Source organism: Neocloeon triangulifer, unplaced genomic scaffold, assembly GCF_031216515.1.
Source record: "Neocloeon triangulifer isolate White Clay Creek 2 clone unplaced genomic scaffold, ASM3121651v1 ptg000022l, whole genome shotgun sequence".
Classification (NCBI taxonomy): domain Eukaryota; kingdom Metazoa; phylum Arthropoda; class Insecta; order Ephemeroptera; family Baetidae; genus Neocloeon; species Neocloeon triangulifer.
Window position 1 is genome coordinate 2,203,401 of NW_026775562.1, and position 19,642 is coordinate 2,223,042.

Sequence of the window (19,642 nt, forward strand, 5' to 3'; positions counted from 1 at the left end):
ATTGCATGCAGGCTCAGATTGCATGCAGGCTGAGATTGCATGCAGGCTGAGATTGCATGCACGATTGCATGCAGGCTGAGATTGCATGCACGATTGCATGCAGGCTGAGATTGCATGCACGATTGCATGCAGGCTGAGATTGCATGCACGATTGCATGCAGGCTGAGATTGCATGCACGATTGCATGCAGGCTGAGATTGCATGCACGATTGCATGCAGGCTGAGATTGCATGCACGATTGCATGCAGGCTGAGATTGCATGCACGAATGCATGCAGGCTGAGATTGCATGCAGGCTGCGATTGCATGCCCGTTGAGATTGCATGCAGGCTGAGATTGCATGCACGCTGAGATTGCATGCAGGCTGAGATTGCATGCACGCTGAGATTGCATGCACGATTGCATGCAGGCTGCGATTGCATGCCCGTTGAGATTGCATGCAGGCTGAGATTGCATGCAGGCTGAGATTGCATGCAGGCTGAGATTGCATGCAGGCCGAGATTGCATGCAGGCAGAGATTTGCAAGTTTATAAAAAAAAAGGGGAAGAAATTTTATGTTTTCTTCTGTTTATGTTGGTCCCATTTCTCAGATTAAGAAAAACTTATCCTGAATCATTTGGTGACAAAAAATTTTTAGGTAGTATCAAAGAATATTTATCCTGGGTTCCTGGGCCAGCGGGATAAAATGGATCGCCAAGGATTTATCCAGCAGGGTTAACTTATATACCGTGAGAATGGCGTTAGGATAATGGCGCGCAATATATTTAGTTATAAAAAAAACTACTCTTTCTTAGAGATTTTATGTGTGTTCCAAAACAAAAACTACACTTATTCATTTGTTTTCAATGTCAATTTTAAGCCATTTAAATGTTAAAAATGTTTTTTTTTTACATTATGTTGGTGCTCAATTGGTGCTCGGCACCACGTGCTGCCCTCTGTGAATTGGTGCTGTAAAGGCTGGCGTTAGGAGCCGGAGAGCGGCAAACGCGAGGACGATTCTCGTCGGTCGGAGGAAGTGGCAGGCGATTGGGAAAGAAACGCACTCGTCGCAGAACAACCTGTTAGTGTGCAAGCACTTGAATGTGTGCCGTTGCAAGCAGGTGAGAAGGAAATTAGAAAGAAAGTTTTCCGCCGAGTCTCAGTCGTTGCTCAGTCGTCTCGTTGCACCCGCGACGCACGTGCGCTGCTGCTGAGAGCCGCGCGCCGCTTTATATGGATAATTAATTCGCGATTCCAACTTGCGATAGATATTTGCTCGTAAGTATTTATTGACCGACGGAAAAAGCATTATTTCTTACTTGTTTCCACATTTATCAACACTAGACACGCTAATGCATCAACTCATTTAGAACGTGACACGGTTTGTTTTTAATAAATCAATATTCTTACAAATTAATACATTTTTTTTTGTAGCTGTTGTGAAGAAATTTTTAAATTATTAGATTTTTAAATTTAGTTCTTTTTGTTATAAAAGAACAAAAGTTATTTGAATAAGTTTTAGTTCAAATTGACTTTATTGGAGTAGCAAAAGGGTATCTCAGTTTAAATTGATAATTGTTTAATTAATTACATAAATATTTAAAGAATTTTAACATTTTCGGTAAAATTAAAATTAACAGTTTATGCAAACAATTACATACTGATTTGTTAAAAAGGTATGTGAGAAAGAAATTGTTTGCTGAAACTTGATTTTAATTTAAAACATTATTTAAATACTTAAATTCCAATGAAATGAAAGTTTGACGATGATGCTAATTGACAATCGGAAAAAGCCAGTATGTCTATGTTTGACTTGAAAAGGTCATTTCGCAATTGTTTTAAACGGCTATGCGACTTTCTACATTTACAACAACCATTAAGAAGATGCCTCATTGCTTTGATACTTCAACCGTTTTTATATTCTGCTTTTTACAGCAGAAACAAAGAGAGGCAGAAAAAATTATAAGAAAATCGATAAAAAAAAACACACACACACACATTGGTTGGTAGAGAACAAACTTTTACTTAATCACACCGGAAAGGAGAAAATTAACCACAATTTTTTGTAACATCTACTCGCTGAGCACAATCTTGATCACAATTTTATACATGATATGGTGAGGAAAATATTTGCTCATTCTTTGCTTAACTAAAAAACGAAAAGCTCATTTAAAGGTTTCAGATCATTCAATCTTCAATGTATAGCAATTTTGGAGAGAAAAAAAATTAAATATTGGGCTATTGCGATTCACAAAAGTTAACTTAAGTGTCGCCATCAAATTATTATTCGTTCTTTTAAAACTCTATAAGTTTCAGATTTTAATTTTTTTTAATCAATATAAAAAAATCGTTATTTTCCAGTAATTTGAGATTGAAACGTAAAAATTTTTATTCATTTATGCAATGAGGTTTTTCCGATCATTAGTTTTTCAATGGAAAACAATTCATCAACAAGAAATTTAAGATTACGAAAATTAATAAATTTTAACAAATTGAAATTCTTCTACAAAATTGAAAATAACATTTGGCTCAGCTTTTAAATGACCCATTTTTAGCGTTCATCAATAATCACAATAAATTTAAATATGCCGGCTAGACTGAAGCCGGCTCCGAAATTTGGCATTGGTCAACCAAAGTCAATTGGGAATTTAGCATTGCAAATTCCCAGGCGAGGTCAGCACTGCTCACTCGCCTCTCTTCATTCGCCTAACTTTCTTTCCACTTCGTTCCTTCCCTAGACCTCTCTTTCTTGTACTAATTCTCGCTGCATTCGCCGTTGGCGACAGCTGTGTAATTAACCACATTGATTGCAACTCTCTATGTACATCCGCGTTTCTTGTTTTCCATCAGGTAGCACAGACATTCGCGAACGGGAAAATAAAATGGCACAATTGTTTTCCTCGGCTGGAGCGAGGCTGGCCCTCATCGAAGAGGAGAATAAGATGAGCGGCTCGGAGGAAATCATTTTTGGCAAAAACAACAACCACGGCAAGTGCTTCTCCCAGTGCGCCACTAGAAGGATCACCAGCAAAGCCAAGGTTGGTCGAATAAATTTTTTTATGAAAAACTTTGTTAAAAAATATTGAAATAATTTAAAATTTGGCGGAAAACATTGATTTTTATAATTATATACAAAAAATAATATATTTTTTCTTATTATATTTGAAAACAAACTGTAAGGTTAAGTTCATATTTCTTAGAAGTTTAATTTCTATTTGCACAAATAATTTTTCTTTCTCCCACAATATTGAATGCTTTTTCGCTCATAAAAGAAAGACAAATTTCGTTTGACGCGATTGAAACTCGTGACGTCCGTGCGGTTTTCCTCAGCATCACGCTTGCATTTCTCCCTTCAACAATATCATTCTCAAGTGTATGTTTGCAAAAAAGCGTCAAGAGAAATCCCGTCTTAACGATGTGCAAAATAAAAATAATATTTCTCTGCTCTCCACACTTTTCCATTCGCCAGTGACGTCAAATCCGACAAAGAAGCGAAATGCGTGAGTTGCACTTCAGGGATCCTCTCAGGGCGAATGAAAAGCAGGATATAAAGATAAAAATTGTCCCGTCATAGAAACAGCAAACCTTGAGAGGATGTCGATGGAAATTAAGATCCCAAGGCCTCTATAAAATTGCGAAAAGTGGAAAATCCGATTTTTATTTTATTCTTCCGGAAATTCCTTTTTTTTTTTCAATATTCGAAGTCATTTTGAATTAGTTTCTCTTTTCAATACCGCGAAACAATCGATCTGGTCCGCTTTCCGAGCCGCGATTCACTGAGCACACCGCGGCAAGGTGATGCTTTTTTATTTGATTTTTTTCCAGCTGTGAAGGAACAATGAACTGCAAAATGAAAAGTGGAGTGCGCTTTTACGGCTCCACATTCAAACACCGCATTCGATTTATCAAGCATTACGATGCAAGTTTACAAGCATGAGTGAATGTTCCGATGGCCTTATTGCAACTTTTTAAATTGTTAAAATTTGCAGTTATTAAAAAACTGAAACCTTCACAAGTGTCCACAGCAGAATCAGTAGAAAGACGCGCAGGTTTGCTTTTTTATAAATAACGGAAAATCGGTTTAATAAAATAGCTAATTAAGGTCTGTGACCTCAAAAACGTCCCAGTGACTTGAGAAAAATTTGAATTTTGCGCAATTTTGAAGAATTTCTTGAGCTGGGCTTTACAAGAGTCATTTTGATGGAGAGAGAATTGAAAATTAAACCGTTATAAAATATTTGTTTAAATGCAGAACCGAAAATATATTTTTTATTTATATAATCATTAAATAGATATTATTATATTTATTTAAATATTTAATTTCTTGCTTTAGTTTCAAATAAAACTGTAAGAACAAGAGTAAAATAACAGACAATTGTTCAAATGAAAACATATTTCTTTCTAGAAACAACCTGTTTGAAGAATGGAAATACCGAAATATAATTTATGACGAAGCTATTGTTGATGCTCTTTTATCTACAATCACTTTCCACTTCTGAGATATTTATGTATTTGATAATTGAAAGTTAAATCAGCTTATCAACAGGGAAAAATTATTTGTCCTATAGAGTTTTTCACGGTTTTTCCAACTCTAATGGATAATAAAGTTTCCATTCATAAAATATAAATATAAAAAAAAAATCAAGAAAATAAACTTGAACTATAAAAGTTGGCAGAACTCCATAGGCTAGAAACTCGGCCTGCATTTCATAATGTAGGAAAGAGTAATAAATTTCCTTGATAATTTACTACTTGTTAGGCTTCGTAATAATTAATAATCAATCAGTTTCCGGGAACAACTCTAGCCTCCTAGCGATAGGGCAAAACCTGAACAAACAATTCTCCTTAAAAAGGAGCCGGTTGAATATTTTCACAAAAATAAACATTATAATAAAATCCTGATCGCGTGTTACTGAAGATTTAAATTTTTTGCGGAAATTATATTTGCATTATAATTATCAGCTTGTAAGTTTCCTGGATCACAGCCCTCTTTTTTTAAACTTTTCAACATCTCGGAAAGTTTTTTTTAATATTAATTTTATAAACAAATTTTTGATAAAAATAACCAAAAGATATATTTATCAATTTGAGTTTTTTTTTTAATGAGCTTCCAACCCTTTTATTGCATAATTATCCTAATTATTTTATTTTAATATTATTATTTAATAAAAATATAGAAATACTTACAATTCATTAATTAATTATTTACAGCACAAACTTATTTAATTTAATAAATAATTTTCAAATAATTAACTCATGTTTAAATGTACGCACTTTACTGACCATCCGCGCGGCCGAATTGGAGCCGACCCAATTTCGCTGGCACACATACGGCCTATCTCAACGCAGCTCTCTTTGTTTTGGTCTCGGCGTTATGCAAGCGCCGGGTTACGTAAAAGACGCACACCTCTGTCGATCCCACCACGGCTCGCACGCACGTGTGTAGGTGAAAGTAGTGAAAGTGAAACCGGGACCGTTTTGAGCAGCAAGATTTTTGCTATTACGCAGCAGCGCGGCGGCGCTCGCAGCCCAATGCAATTTATTCATTAAAGTCGCGGACGCCGAGCTCTCTCGGCAGGGTCCGCACTCACAGTCCGTCTCGGTGGCTCAACACTCGCTTTGTTTGTTGTTGTTTGGGCAAAACGTTCGCTTCCTAACCAGAGGCGGAAAAATGAAGTGCAGACAGAAGTGAAGACGCTCCAGTTTTTCTTTCATCATAATTCGATCTTTTTCCGAGGAAATTTTATTATGGCACCAAGGGAGTTGTGCGCCATGCAGACTGACGTGAGTTTTTTCCCCCCGATTTTTGTTTTTCCCAAAAACACATTTTTGCTTTCGAGGTGAAAATGTGGATTGTTTTGAAAGAGCGGCAGACACGCTTCCGCGTTGCAGAAATTATCTCGCCGACGTGCTAACGTGCAGGCCGGTGCCGCGAATGTAGGTCAACCTCAGAAATCGCAAATTATTTTCTGTGAAAAACGGTTTCTTTTTAATTGAAACTGAGATCATTGATGTTGATTTGTTTATATTTAACACTTTAATTGGGAAAAACGTGATTTTTTTCAATCAAACCATCGTTATGAAAGTGGGTCAGCTGAAAAAGTTTCTTTCATTAATATACATAAACTTAAAATCAAGTTTAAATAAGACCCCTTTTATTAAATATTTTTTTTTACAAATAAATACAATTTTTGGTTAATTTTCAATTTATTTATTTCTTTACATTTTTCTTTTTTATGGATCAAATTTATATTTTATTAAAATCATTTATAACGATTTAAGATAATCACATTTTTATTTTTAAGCAAGTTGCAAAACTTTTTTTAATTTAATAATCCTTCTTCCGCACAAAGCTTAAGGCTTTCTGGTGTTTTATGTCTCCGCCAACTTTCCAGCCTAGTTTGTGGGAGTTTTTATTGCGGAGCAGAATAACAGATGTGTGCAAAACGGTTCGCGATCTACTTTCTATAATACCCGAGTGAAAATAAACAAAGTTGATATAACTGCGCGCAAATATATGAATAAGATGATAATAACAATGATGAAAAACAATAGCGAACTCAAAACAAAACGCAATTCTTATCATATCAGATTTTAAAAATATTTTTTACTTAAGAATCTAATAAAATTAATTGGAAGTAAGATTGTGTCTCATAATAATGGAGCTTTGATTTGTTTGGCAAAAAAAAATCATGATTTTATTAAAAGTTATCAAATATTTTGAAAATTAAGCTAATTTTAGAATAAAAATTGGAGAGAACTTTAATAATAAATTAATTTAAATAACAAATTCTGGCATTTTTTTAAATAAGCCAATGAAAACCAAGGTTTACTTTTTTATTATTTTTTATTTCCTTCCCTAGGATATTGGCTAATCCCATTAGCATAACTTAAGTTGGAGGCCAACAATAGCAAAGTCATCGATTTTGCCGAGATTGTGAACCCACCGGTTGTCATTGGCAATCGCAGTGCGGTGTTTGTGTTAAGGTTTAGATCTCACGCGACTCTTTTACATTGGTTTGCATATTCTTCCTATATAAATTTCCAATTACCACCACCATTAAACTCTCGAGTGGTTTTTCTTCTTGTATCTCGTGACCGCGATCGTCAATTGCATACGCTCAATTGCTGTGAAATTACCGCTCGGAACTGCTTCCGAGAAAGGAAAACCGGTGACCGTTTTATTCAGACAAGTGGGCTTTTAATTTTTGTGTAATTTCAACGAAGGTTGTTGATCGCACTGACCGTGATTTCACCCTCTCATTCAAGATCGAAATTGGGTCACGGAGACAATATCTGCAAAATTCCAATAGAATCGCATCAGCTTAGAAATGTCAAATAAAATTTTCTCATAAACTGAATTTTAAATTTATTAAAATTATTTTTTTTTTAATAAAATGAAAATAAAATACATAAGTTTTTATAAATTAGTCGAGCAGATTGTAAGGAAAAACATATTAGAAAAATTCCTATAATAATTTTTGTAAATTTTCCAAATTTCAATATTTTAAAGATAAATCAAATTTACTTTTTGAAGCTGAAATAAAAATAACTTCCACAAATTAAAGTAAAAAAGAAGAGAGCAAAGATAATCAAGCATGCCGATTTTGTTCCAACTTATATTTGCTCTTATTATAAATTAATTAATTTAGTAATTATTTCTGGAAAAAATTAGACGAGCGCGTGCCGAAATGTCGCGCGGTGACCTCAATTAATGATAAGCTTCCGAGCCGCGTGGCGCAGGAAGATAAATTAATTTAAAACATTTGATGTCCCGTGACCTTGTGTGTCGGTCGGGCGTGATATAATTCTCGGTCTGCACTCTTCGTCAGCAGTTCGCCGAGTGTGTCTCCGGTTCTGGAAACGCAAAACGTCGGCAGCTCAAGTTTTGTTTTGCTAAAAAGTAAAAAATAAGAATCCAATTTTTGTAAAATTGGTTACGCTTCTTAAATATGCAATAATATCATGAATTATACACAATCATAAAAAGCGAAGGACTGTGAATAATTTAACCGGCAATTAAAGTGCTATTTATATCACCAAATTAGAAATATGTAGGAGTTGATTTCATCAGATTTCTTTGATATTTAACTTAAAAAATTAAAATTTATCGGCAAACAGTTAAATTAATTATTCATAATTTTTAATTAATTTATTAACTATTATTTAATTCTTTGTTTTTAGCTGAAATTTCTTATGCGCAATTTGTTCTTTGAAAATTGAGTTTCAAAACATGGGTGATTGAAATAAATGTTATTTTTTAGTTGCCAAAATAGGTTGATATTTTGAAACTGCTAAACTGGCGATTTTTTTCAAATAAATAATTATGTTTTTAGAACTAATTAATCAAATCCATTTACTTATGGAATATATACTTTTCTGTATTTAAGTTTAATTTATTTACTTAAACCCTCTTTATAAATTGTAACTTTTGCAGCCTTTATAATTATTTTAATTTGTTAATAAAATTGATATTATCAGGTACAATTCCATTCAATTAAGTAGAAGAAATGAAAATTCTAGAAACAAACCTTGCGAAACTAGTGCCAATATTTGCCTCCTTATATTAATCTTACTTCCGTCATATCTGACGACTGCTATAAAAAAGATTCAAGAACCTTAAGGAAATTTTATTATGCATATCAATAAAATTACCATTGCTTTATTGCTCCATTATTCCTTATTTATATTGATCATCTCGCGGATGAACCTCCTTGACTCATCCCTGGAAAAATCGCACGTCTCCGACTCTCGGATTTTCCCGTCGATTAAACGATAAAAAAACCTCTTCCGCTTTTATCGCCAAGGTCGCTGCACCAGCTCAGGTGCATTTATATTTATCTTAAGGTGAGCAGGAACTGCTTGCAATTGCAACTCTAGTCTTTCTCGCGGTGCCAGTTTTATTGCAAATGTGATCAGGAGAACATGCGGCTCGTTCAGTCCCCTTTCCGGTCCGGCTTCGATTCCTGCTGCGGCTACAAACTCGAAGTAATTATCAAATGAGTTTTTATGCATAATTATAAATATCACTCTCGGCAAAGGCAAAACTGGTCATGGAAGTGCCAAAAGGTGTTTACCAGTGTTTACGTCTCTCAGGAGAGGTGCATGTCAACATATATCAGTCTAGTGTAGTGCGTGGTGCGTGATCGGCTGTTTGCCATTCCGAAAGGATGCAAGAAGCGATGGTGGTGAAAATCGTAAGGTTTTTTTGCATTTAATATGGATCATCGAAAAGTATAATTGGAATTTTAATTTTTTTTTGCGATCATAGCAGAGATTTAATTTATCCATTCATTGATTTTGATTGTTTGAATTTTATTTAGTTAAATTGTTACTTTGATTTATTGCCCAAGGATTATAATGGAAAAATTTGATACAAAAATTAAAAATAATATGAACAATTTCTCAAAATATTTTCAAGAATGCCGGAATATGAAATCCAAAATGACATTCTTTGTTAATGATCCTTCTAAATTATGCGATTAATGTAGAATTGCTGGTTTTTATGCAGTTTATATAATCCTCCGTTGTAAAGGCGCTTTAATAATATTTAATATCAGAAAAATTATGGTGAAATTTATTATGAATCATTATTTTTAATAAATGGACTCCTTAACAACATAGTTAAGTAACTTAAAAAGAAAAGTAAAATACCTTTAATATTTAATTTTTTTATTTTACTTTTAAAGGGAAGGAATTAACTGCTAAAAAAAAAACTCCTCGTAGAGACAAATTTCACACAAAAAGAAGCTTTTAATAAAATTCCTAAATTAACACCTTCAATATTTTCATTTTTTTTTTAATTTGTAATTTGTATAAGAGAATATTCCAGTGATCTTTAAAGATTACAGATTATAATTTCATTTTTATTTATTAATGTATTTATCTATTCTTTAGATAATTAAAATAGGGAATCGAAAAATAATTATTATTGTATAAATAAATCAAATAAATAACATTTTAACCTTTCCATAAGAAGACGAATTATTCTTTCATCGAAAGATTAATTCTTAATATCTTAATCAGCCACAATTGCGTCTCTATACCATTCTAAAGGGGGGATAGAATTGTCACAATAACGTTGCACTTAGTTCTTAGTTTACCCGCCCGACTATGATTACCGACTAAACGTGAGTTGCACACATTGCCAATTACCATGGGAGCGAACGACCCGATCGAGTGTACGGTTCATTTTATTGCCGGCAGCATCCAGTTGCTGACCTTGGCTGACGACCTCTTGACAACTAAATAAGCTCGGGCTATTTTTTCCCCACTGGCCCACAGGGCGCTTGGGAGGCGTCCAGTTTTCGCGGTTAATTTGTCATTTGTCTGCCGAATAACCTTGCGCCGGTTATTTCTTATGAATGAAATTGGATAAATTTGAATGGAAAGAGTTCAAGTTGATCAACCCTGTTGGGTCAGAAGTTTATCTTTTAACGAGAGTGAAACTTTGATAATATTAACGAGTGATTAAACAGATGTCAAAAGCTTATCAATTGTTTTTTTGCGAATACAAATTTTAGAGTTATTCGAGGCCAAGGAATTTTATCAGAGTTTTTCGCACGCCCTTCTTATCACTGAATAACACTCCAAACACGTGGACAAATATTGTTAATCAGAGGAGGAAAAAATATTTACGCCGTGAAACGATCGAGTCAAGTTTCTCTTTGATTGGAGCAATTAGCTTTTTGTTGCAACGAGAGACGAGAGACGACTTCTGGTGTTGGGAAACGCGCGTCCAGCTTTCATTGCTCTGCAATTACAGTTGTTGTCGAGTGCGAGGAAAAGACAGTCTGAAATGAAATTAACGTTTCGTGACGAGAAATATACAGGGCGTGTTTCGCTTCAAAAATAGAAATGGACAATTGAAATTGAAAGGCGCACGAGCTGCACGCGTGCGTGTGGATTCCCCTGTGGTTTACCGACCCGCCGAATTATCCTGTTTGGCAGGTTTTGAGGTCAGCCGGTGGAAAACAAGTAGTTTTATAATGCAAACATAAAAATTTGCTTACTGAAAAAATCCATAAATTAATTAAATATGAGGAATTACCTAAGTTTCACTTGAATATAAATTTAAATCTATATTAAGAAGGATGTAGTAAAAAAAATCGCTATCTAATATAAAAAGTTGTAAAAAAATTACAAAATCTCTTTCAAGTTTTTTTTTTTATTATTACTGATTTAAGATTAAAATTGTCAATTTTAATTTATAACTAATTTTTATTTTAATACTTTTAATATATACACCAATTTTGGAAAAAAATTATAAGGAAATTATAAGATAAAATTGAGTTAATAGTTGAAGAAAAAAATCTCTAAAAAAAGGAATGGAGCAAATTAAAAAAGAAAATTATTTTTAATATGATTTTTTTTTTATAAAAAATGTATGAAATTCAACAAAATTTCCTTAACCTTAAATGAAAACTTAATAAAAACTTCAAAAATTCAATCTTTCATTATTTTTTAATTTTAAAATATAGCTAAATTTTATTTTAATTAATTTAATTTCATATACATATTAAATTTAAATTAATTTATAATTTCAAACATAAACGAGCACACAAAATCTGATAAATCTCAAATCAATGTGGTAAAATCCGCCCTGATCCGTCACGACGGTGGAGACCAATGGGGATCGAGCACCAGTGACGTCACACGCTCGTCGCCGGCCTGCCGAGAGTGGTGTGCTGCAGTGCCGTCGCAGTCCGCTAGCCGGCCTGCCGCTCGTCCTTTTGCTCTTTCCTTCGACCGAAATGCTGCGAGCCCTCGATTGAGTCGCCCCATCTGGGGGGCCCCGAGTGATTACGCTTTTCTGTGATTGGGGCGCTCATTCGGATGAGTTCGAGGCACGAAAACGGGCGCGCCGCCGAGTGTGCCGAGTGCTGTCGCCAGTTCGACTCGGGCCTGCACGCCCGAAGGCTTCCCTCGAGGGTCAGTGACTTGCTTGTTTCAATTCCAGTTGCATCCAACCTTAATGCCCAGTTCAGTGCAATTCGCATTCCGGTCCTCTAATGAAGCGAAAGGGACGTGCCCGAGTGGTGCCGCCGACGGGAAAAAAATAAGCAGGGGTGTATCGATTACCTCTGGCATGGAGACAGACAGATGCAACCTGTCTGGCATCAAATCCTGTATTAGGCTTTGGTCCAGATCTGCTTGAATGGCCGTTCCAAGAAAATGAAAGAAGTTTAAACTACGTCTTTTATAATTGTATTATATCGTTACTAGAAACCCCAAAATTATAATTTTTTTTTAAACAAGTACAACAATTAACAAAAATTAAAAGAGAAAAGAATGATTTTAATAAAAAAAATTACTTTTTAACAAATTTATTATAAATTGGAGTGGAAACATTATTTGAATCAATGAAACTTAAAAAGCGTTTCAAATTATTAATAAGAATGAATTGTTTTAGTTTAAATCATTCAAAAACTCTTTGTTCTGCATTTATATTCTTTGCCATTTAATTTAATTCACAGATTCAAATGCAAACTTATTTTGACTTCAGACTTATGTGATTTAATTGAACCTATAATTAGTTTGATATTTGATATCCTCAGTATTATTTCAATTTAAAGAAATATTTTTATCATAAATTTTTATATTTTTTTAATAATAAATATAATTATTGAAAATAAACATTAATAATTAATATTGTAATAGAATAGCATTTTTATGCAAAATTTTACAAGTGTAAATCTTGATCAAGTTAAGAGTTTTATTTTGCTATTTATTATTTATTAAGCCCAGTTAATTTTGAAATTCTGATTAAGTAAGTGTTTAAATTTATTAAAATTGCTGAAATTTTCATTTCATAAAACCAACAGCAGAATTTACAAAAATTCTGGTTTCCAAATTTAAAAATAGGGCAGCATTGAAGACTTAATTCTCTAATTGAGTGCCAAATCGCAACGTCTGAGTAAGAAATAAAAACGTTTACTTTGTCTTTCTCTCTCTACAAGTACGACTAGCCGTACTTAAGGAGGCTTACTCGAGCGTCTCCGAAACAGAGCGATTCGCGCCGCGCGCACGTGCCTGCATTCTGAGAAAACAAATATATAAATATAATCTGCGAGAGATTTGGCACCGTCCAACTTGCGAAAGCTATTTTTGAATGTAAAACAAACGCCAAATTCCGATGGAAATTAGGTTGTTGCGCAATATTCGAGTCTAATTTTAGTCTCGCGAGTTTAAGAATGAAATTAATTGAAGGTTTTTTTTTGTTTTGTGTTACAGGAGGAAAATGTGGTGGCCGAGAAAGAGGCGTTGGACGAGAAGAGCCCGTCGACAAAAGACTCGACGAGCAGCTACAGTTCGTTCATCCTCACTTACGAAGAAGCGCCCGGCTACCTCAAATTTAACCCTTACATTCGCTCCGGCTACAGAGGCTATCTCACGACCAAAATGTGCCTTGAAAGGTAAAAGTTTAATTTTGAAATGAATTATTAAAATCAGAATATTTAATATAATATAAAATTAATTAATTATCTATAATTTTGTTCAACAAAAAATAGTTTTTTAAATACTTAAAATACGGACATTTGAAATTGTTAAAAAAAAAGTACACCTGGTAGTTTCATTCACGTTCATTAATGATGAAAATTACCAAAAAAATATCTGATAAATTTATTTTAGATCAACAAACCCAATTTTCCCTTCTTTCATCATATTTAGCACCGAAAATTAATTTGCAAAACGTTAGAACATAATTTTTTCCTGCTCGAAAAGTTAGCAAACGGCAATGAGCCAATCGAAGCCAACAAAAACTTTCACTTTGGAGGCTCGCCGCGTCTCTCGCCAGCCAAATTACGCGTCTCCGTTTTCCAAAACCAAGGCCGTAGCCTCCAAATTTGCTAATCAATGGCGCGTGTGACAATGCGAGTCTAATCCGTGGAAATCTTTTTTTTTCGACAGCATATTCTGGTGGACAAACGAAACGGTCAACATTTGGAGCCACATTTTCGGATGGATGCTCTTCCTCGGACTTACCTTGTACGACCTGATGCTGCTCAACATTCACGCGTCGGCGTTAGACAAACTCATCGTTGGCCTCCTGCTTCTTTGTTTCCAAGTACGAACTGAAAGAAAAATAAATTGGAATTATTAATTTTGGTGAAAAATAATTTTTTGCTAATATTTTGTATTTATTTTCAGGCTTGTATGATTCTTTCTAGCGCTTATCACACCTTTTCGTGTAAGTCGGAAAAAGCCTACAGCTGTTTCTTATCATTCGACCTGTGCGGAATCGCGCTCAGCATTTTGGCCATTTACATGTCGGGTGTCTATTATGCCTTCTGGTGCTACTCAGTAAGTTCAATTTAAAACTTTTTAATTTGCCAATAATAGGTAAATAGAAAAAAAATTGATTTTTAAATTGAAGATAAAATTTTAAATTATAATTTTGTTTCTAACCCAAACATAGATTGGTAAAAAAACTTTTTTTAAAGTTTGTCATTTATTAGAAAATTAATTCAGACATTATATCAAATCTTACATAAATATGAAATAATTTTCAGCTTTTTATATTATTTTACTAAAGCATTTAAAACGACTTAATGAGATTTTTCACTATTATTAAAGTTTTATTTCAAATTTATAGACTAATTTTATTTTGCAACTTTTTTACTAGCTTTTTAAACTATTAAAATATTGTAAATTTTTAATTAAAATTATATAAAAGTTGTAAAACTAAAATAATATATGTTTTAAACAGACTTTTTTTAAATAAATCACAGCTTACAATAAAATAAAAAAAATCACAGAAAATAAATTTATTACAATATAATAATTTTTCTACCCTTGATTTTTTAAATCATTGTTTTTTTCGATTTTCAGGAATGGCAGCAGTTTTATTTGCTCACAGTCTGCCTGATCTTCGCGTTTGCGATGGCTCTGCAGTACCCAGGATTCCAGGTGGACGCGCACACCAAAATGCTTGTGTTTGTGGGGTGGGCCGCGTACGGCGTGGTGCCCACCATCCACTGGACCATCATGATGGGTGGTTGGCAGAACCCGATCGTCTCTGTGAGTGTTAACAAAGTAGCAGCTGAACTTTTGACTGATGATATTATTTTTATTCTCGATTAGCTTTTGCTGCCAAGAGTGCTCGGGATGTACGCAATAGTCAGTCTGGCGTTTGCCATTTACATCACCAGGATACCAGAGAGATTTGTGCCAGGTAACATATCAAAATCAATCATTGTGCCATAAATAATTCAGTGAAAATTATATAAAATTAAAATATGTACAAATTGAAATAATTCCTAGAATGGAGTTTTGCTCAAATGCAAAATTCGTTTCCTGTTTTTGACTCCCATTTTCACAGGAAATAATTCAAACCAAAGAGGAAATCAATTGACGCAGTTGAAAAATATCAATTTTTATAAAACAATCTTCTTTCCTGATAATAATAGACCTTCATACAGAATTTAATACAACTTAGAACTCTATCCAGCCTTTAATTTTTAATTTAGTTTTAATAAACATGATTAAATTTTTACTTTTTCAGGTTGGGTTGATTACGTTGGTTCGTCTCACCAATGGTGGCATGTGATAATAGTCTGCGCTTTCTACTACTGGCACAACACTGGCATCAAGTACGTCGAGTACCGCATGAACCACGGCTGTGCTAATGACCTCAGATTTTAATAAATTATGCAAGACCCGCGGAATCACCCTTCACAGAGATACACTTACTCACAAAATCGGAAGGAACACAACTCCACAACCCAAAAACCCTCACGAGAAGTCGATCGAACAAAAAGCTGCTTTAAGAGATGCCCCTAGTTTTCGACTCGACCCCTGTCTGGGGAGTCCATTTTTGTTGAGAGAGGATCGGCAAAGACGGTGTGCTGGTGAACACCCTTGGCCCGGTTCGTGTTGGATTTTAGTGATTAGCGACAACGAAGACACGAGAATATGTTGTATATAGCTTAAAGAGACAACTCACTGTGAGATAGTTTTATAAGAGCATGCAGTGCCAACGCTACCTTCATTATTATTTTTATTGCTGTTATTGCAGACACGTATTTTTTGTTAAAATAAATCCAAACAAATGATAATTAAAAATCACCAACTGAGCGTTTCATTTCCTGCTTATACTTTTTATCATTATGTAGCTATTTTAATTATTTCATATTGATCTAAAATCAAACGATTGGTTTTATTATTTTAAATTAGTAATTCAAAGGTTCATTTAATAACTTTTTTTAAGTACAAAAATGAAAATGAATAATATTTCTAAAACGAGATGGTACTAAATATTTATTAGTAATCAAAAAATTCGTTTTAATAATTTTTTTATTAAAATTACAAAAATTAAAACGAATAATATAAAATTTACAAAACGAGATGATGCCAAATATTTATTAATAATGGCTAGGGCCAAATCTGAGAGGCGGAGGCATGTACTGCCTGTTTTGCGGAACCGGTCTCACGTACTGCGAGTTCCCAAAGTTCTCATAGGGTGCAGGTGGACTGTCCGCCGACCTGGCCTGAGGTTGTGGAGTAGTGGTTGACGTCGTGCTTGGGGATGTTGGCGCCACCGAGGTGCCTTTAGTTTCCTTGGAGTTCTCCTCAGAGCTCTTGGACTCATCGCTTTCCGGTTTCTTGGTGGTAGACGATGAACTTGGGCTTGGCGTCGTCGTCGTTGACGAAGTTTCAGATTCACCCTCGGCGGCTCTGTACGAGCCACTGCTACTGTACGAAGAGCCACCTTCGTAACTAGGTGCCACCTGACACTGCACCTTGATGGGCACGGGTTTGGAGTAGCTGGATTGTGAGTAGCCAGATTGAGGGTGGTAGCTGGGCGTGTTGTACCCCTGCATGGGGTTGTGACCCATTCCGTAGCCGTAACCACCCCCACCGTTACTCGGGCCTGAAGGTCCTCCGTATCCTAACTCGGTAGGGCTATAGCCAGGAGATCCAGAACCTGAATAACTACTGTAAGAACTGCCATAAGAGCCACCATAGCTAGAGGGGCCAGCAGCGCCGTATCCTGAAGCGCCATAGTTTGATGGGCCTTGACCGTACCCACCTTGGCCTTCGTAACTTGCGCCCCCTTTTGGTCCAGAGTAGGCCATCATCGATGCAGCACCATACGAGGAAGGTTTGTAGGCGTAGTTTACACCACTGGAGGACAAATCCATTCCTCCGGATCCGCCCTGACCTTTGTTTTCACTTTGGCCTCCTTGTCCGCCATAGCCTCCTTTTCCTCCATAACTTCCTTGTCCTCCATAATTGCCTGGTGCTCCGTAGCCCCCTTGACCCCCATAATTTCCTTGCCCTCCGTAGCCACCTTGACCTCCGTAACCTCCTTGACCCCCATAATTTCCTTGCCCTCCGTAGCTACCTTGACCTCCATAACCTCCTTGACCCCCATAATTTCCTTGCCCTCCGTAGCTACCTTGACCCCCATAATTTCCTTGCCCTCCACTATAACCCCCTTGGCCTCCATAGCCCCCTGGTCCCCCGTAGCCTCCTTGGGCTTGCCCACCATAACCTCCCCCTCCATGACTCCCTGACCCCCCATAACCCCCTCCACTAGAACCCCCTGAAGAGTATCCCCCTTTATTTCCGCCCTGGTAACCTGATGAACCCTGATAGGACCCTCCTCCTCCTGATGAACTTCCCTTCTGTGCATAACTGCTTCCACCTGATGAAGATCCTCCTGAGTAACTTGGTTTGGCTGCTGAAGACGAAGAACCACTGTAGGAACCTTGCTTGCTTGAGGAATAGATTTCAGGCTTTTTTCCACCAGACGGTCCGTAACCTGCGTTACTTCCTTCCACTGGCAAGGCAAGGAGGGAGCCGTAGATTTGCAGAGGAATCGGTCCAAAGTGATTGCTGCTGCTGTACCCTGAACCTCCACTGCTGTAAGACGATCCTCCTTGGTTTCCACTGACGTACAGGCTGCCCACATTCAGGGGGTAGTGACTCTGCGATTGAACTGTGTAACCACTGTAGCTGTTTGCCCTCCCCGTCGTGTTGGTCTTGCTGACCGTCGAGTTGTCCTCGTTGGCTCGACCTTTGTGCGATTCTTGCTGGTGATGGTCATCGTGATGATCTCCATGCTGAGGAGGGGGATGTTCAACATGCGGGGGTGAGGGGTGGTACTCGTGTCCAGGAGGGGGTGGTGGAGGAATAGGGTGCGAGGCGGAACTTCCGTGATTTCCAATAGGTGGAGGGTGGTTGAAAATCGGGTGGCCTGGGGGTGGACCCTGGTAAATGACGTCATGGGGGTGAGGTGGCGGAGCTTGAGGGAGGTAATGCATGTGCGGCGGTGGAGGAGGAGCGTTGTACGAGTACGACGCGCCACCCATTGAAGAGCTGATGGCCGCTTCCGTCAGGCTGTGCACGTCGTTGTCGTGTCCAGGCGTGTATTGGTGCGAGTCGTCCGTGGGATAGCATTCTTGGTAGGGCGGCTCGTAAGGGTTTGGTTGAACCTGAAAATTAATTTAAAAATTAATTGAAATGTTGCAGTTTTTAAATAATTATGCAACTTGTAGAGCTTTCAAGATGTACAGGTTGCATAAGTTGAAAAAAAATATATCTCATAAATCAAATAATCGATGACTTTACACTTTAATTATTAAATAATCAGCACTTTTATACGGTGAAGCAATGAAATATTTTTACTGTGACTAACTCTTAATTCATTTGAAAAGTTATGCTAATTACTAGTAATTTTTGTTGAAAGAGAAAAAATGGAGAGTTTGCAAATTAAATTAGAATCGTATTTAAAAATAGTAAATAATATTTTATAAAAGAAATTATTTTGTAAATTTAAATCAAGTATTTTAAAAATTCGCTCACCATTACGCAATTTTGGTTTGACTTCTTTGCCCTGCCGAGGATTTGCTTGATCTCGGACGAGTCGGGACTCATTCGCACCACAATTTGCGGCAGCTCCTTTTTCACACTCGGTTCAGGGGTGGTGTCCGTCGTGGTTGTTGGCGCCTCTTCCGTCGTGGTCGCTTCGGTGACGACATATTCGGTTTGTTCCTCCAACGGACGCAAAGGTGAGGCGAGGGCGCCGATCAGCAGGAGCGGCGCCACGAGACCCCACACCGTGAGGACTCTCATCGTGCAGAGGTTTCTAGTGCGGCGGGCGGCACTCCTCCGCTTGTTTTATACGACACCTTTGCTGAGCCTGCATTTCCAACAGAGAAGTGCAGCTGCACAGCTCAACTTGTGAATTTAGTTTCCAACAGAAATAATGAAGCAAATTGCTCTCGATAATTAAATAATTTTGGTTGCTATGGCGACCAAAGTATGTCTTGGTAAATTTATTACGACTTATTTGTGAAATAATTGAGGTAGAGATTTAAAAAAAAAAAATAAGAAAAATGGTCTAGATTTGCATTATAAATTTAAATAAAATTAAATCCTTCAACTGAATTCTCACGTCTAATTTTTTTTTTTTATTTAATAATTATCCTCATTTAATTGTAAATTTAAAGTGATCTAATTTATTAATTTATTTTCCGTTACAATATATTGAAATGACACCACATTCTACATCAAAATCAAACCAAAACACTGAAAGTTAATTTTAAATTCTAGTTAAATTATATTCTCGCCCAGAATTATTTTCAATAATTTTGTAAAATTATTTTATAATATTCGAAATATTCATTTAAAAAATTGCTTTCATTTAAGACGTTCAA

General features: G+C 36.0%; 2 protein-coding genes and 1 long non-coding RNA gene across 4 annotated transcripts; 1 reads left to right on the top strand and 2 right to left on the bottom strand.

Annotated features, from left to right (window-relative positions):
• Window positions 1-966: 966 nt before the first annotated feature.
• On the top strand, window positions 967-16,046 carry LOC132204677 (progestin and adipoQ receptor family member 3). The gene is made up of 8 exons (XM_059633313.1): window positions 967-1,099; window positions 2,829-3,016; window positions 13,212-13,393; window positions 13,890-14,046; window positions 14,130-14,282; window positions 14,811-14,999; window positions 15,063-15,153; window positions 15,484-16,046. Exons 2-8 carry the CDS (start codon window positions 2,861-2,863, stop codon window positions 15,621-15,623), a joined length of 1,068 nt encoding a protein of 355 aa, XP_059489296.1. The 5' UTR covers window positions 967-1,099; window positions 2,829-2,860; the 3' UTR covers window positions 15,624-16,046.
• LOC132204521 (uncharacterized) lies at window positions 7,637-9,490 on the bottom strand. Of its 2 annotated transcripts, XR_009442533.1 has the most exons (4): window positions 9,056-9,490; window positions 8,634-8,953; window positions 8,510-8,575; window positions 7,637-7,874 (listed from the first exon to the last, which is right to left on the bottom strand). It is a non-coding gene; the product is annotated as an uncharacterized LOC132204521 (long non-coding RNA). The 2 variants fall into 2 exon arrangements; XR_009442532.1 differs by having other exon boundaries at window positions 8,634-9,490.
• A 210-nt stretch (window positions 16,047-16,256) lies between the features above and the next one.
• Window positions 16,257-19,072, bottom strand: LOC132204612 (spidroin-1-like). The gene is made up of 2 exons (XM_059633233.1): window positions 18,789-19,072; window positions 16,257-18,418 (listed from the first exon to the last, which is right to left on the bottom strand). The coding sequence occupies exons 1-2, from the start codon at window positions 19,056-19,058 to the stop codon at window positions 16,343-16,345; spliced, it is 2,346 nt and encodes a 781-aa protein (XP_059489216.1). The 5' UTR covers window positions 19,059-19,072; the 3' UTR covers window positions 16,257-16,342.
• Between the last annotated feature and the right edge of the window lie 570 nt (window positions 19,073-19,642).

Coding starts and splice junctions, on each gene's coding strand:
- LOC132204612 (XM_059633233.1), bottom strand. CDS start 19,058: ATGAGAGTCCTCACGGTGTGGGGTCTCGTGGCGCCGCTCCTGCTGATC. Junction 18,419..18,788: donor CAAACCAAAATTGCGTAATG/GTGAGCGAATTT, acceptor ATTAATTTTCAG/GTTCAACCAAACCCTTACGA.
- LOC132204677 (XM_059633313.1), top strand. CDS start 2,861: ATGGCACAATTGTTTTCCTCGGCTGGAGCGAGGCTGGCCCTCATCGAA. Junction 13,394..13,889: donor ACCAAAATGTGCCTTGAAAG/GTAAAAGTTTAA, acceptor TTTTTTCGACAG/CATATTCTGGTGGACAAACG. Junction 15,000..15,062: donor GGCAGAACCCGATCGTCTCT/GTGAGTGTTAAC, acceptor ATTCTCGATTAG/CTTTTGCTGCCAAGAGTGCT.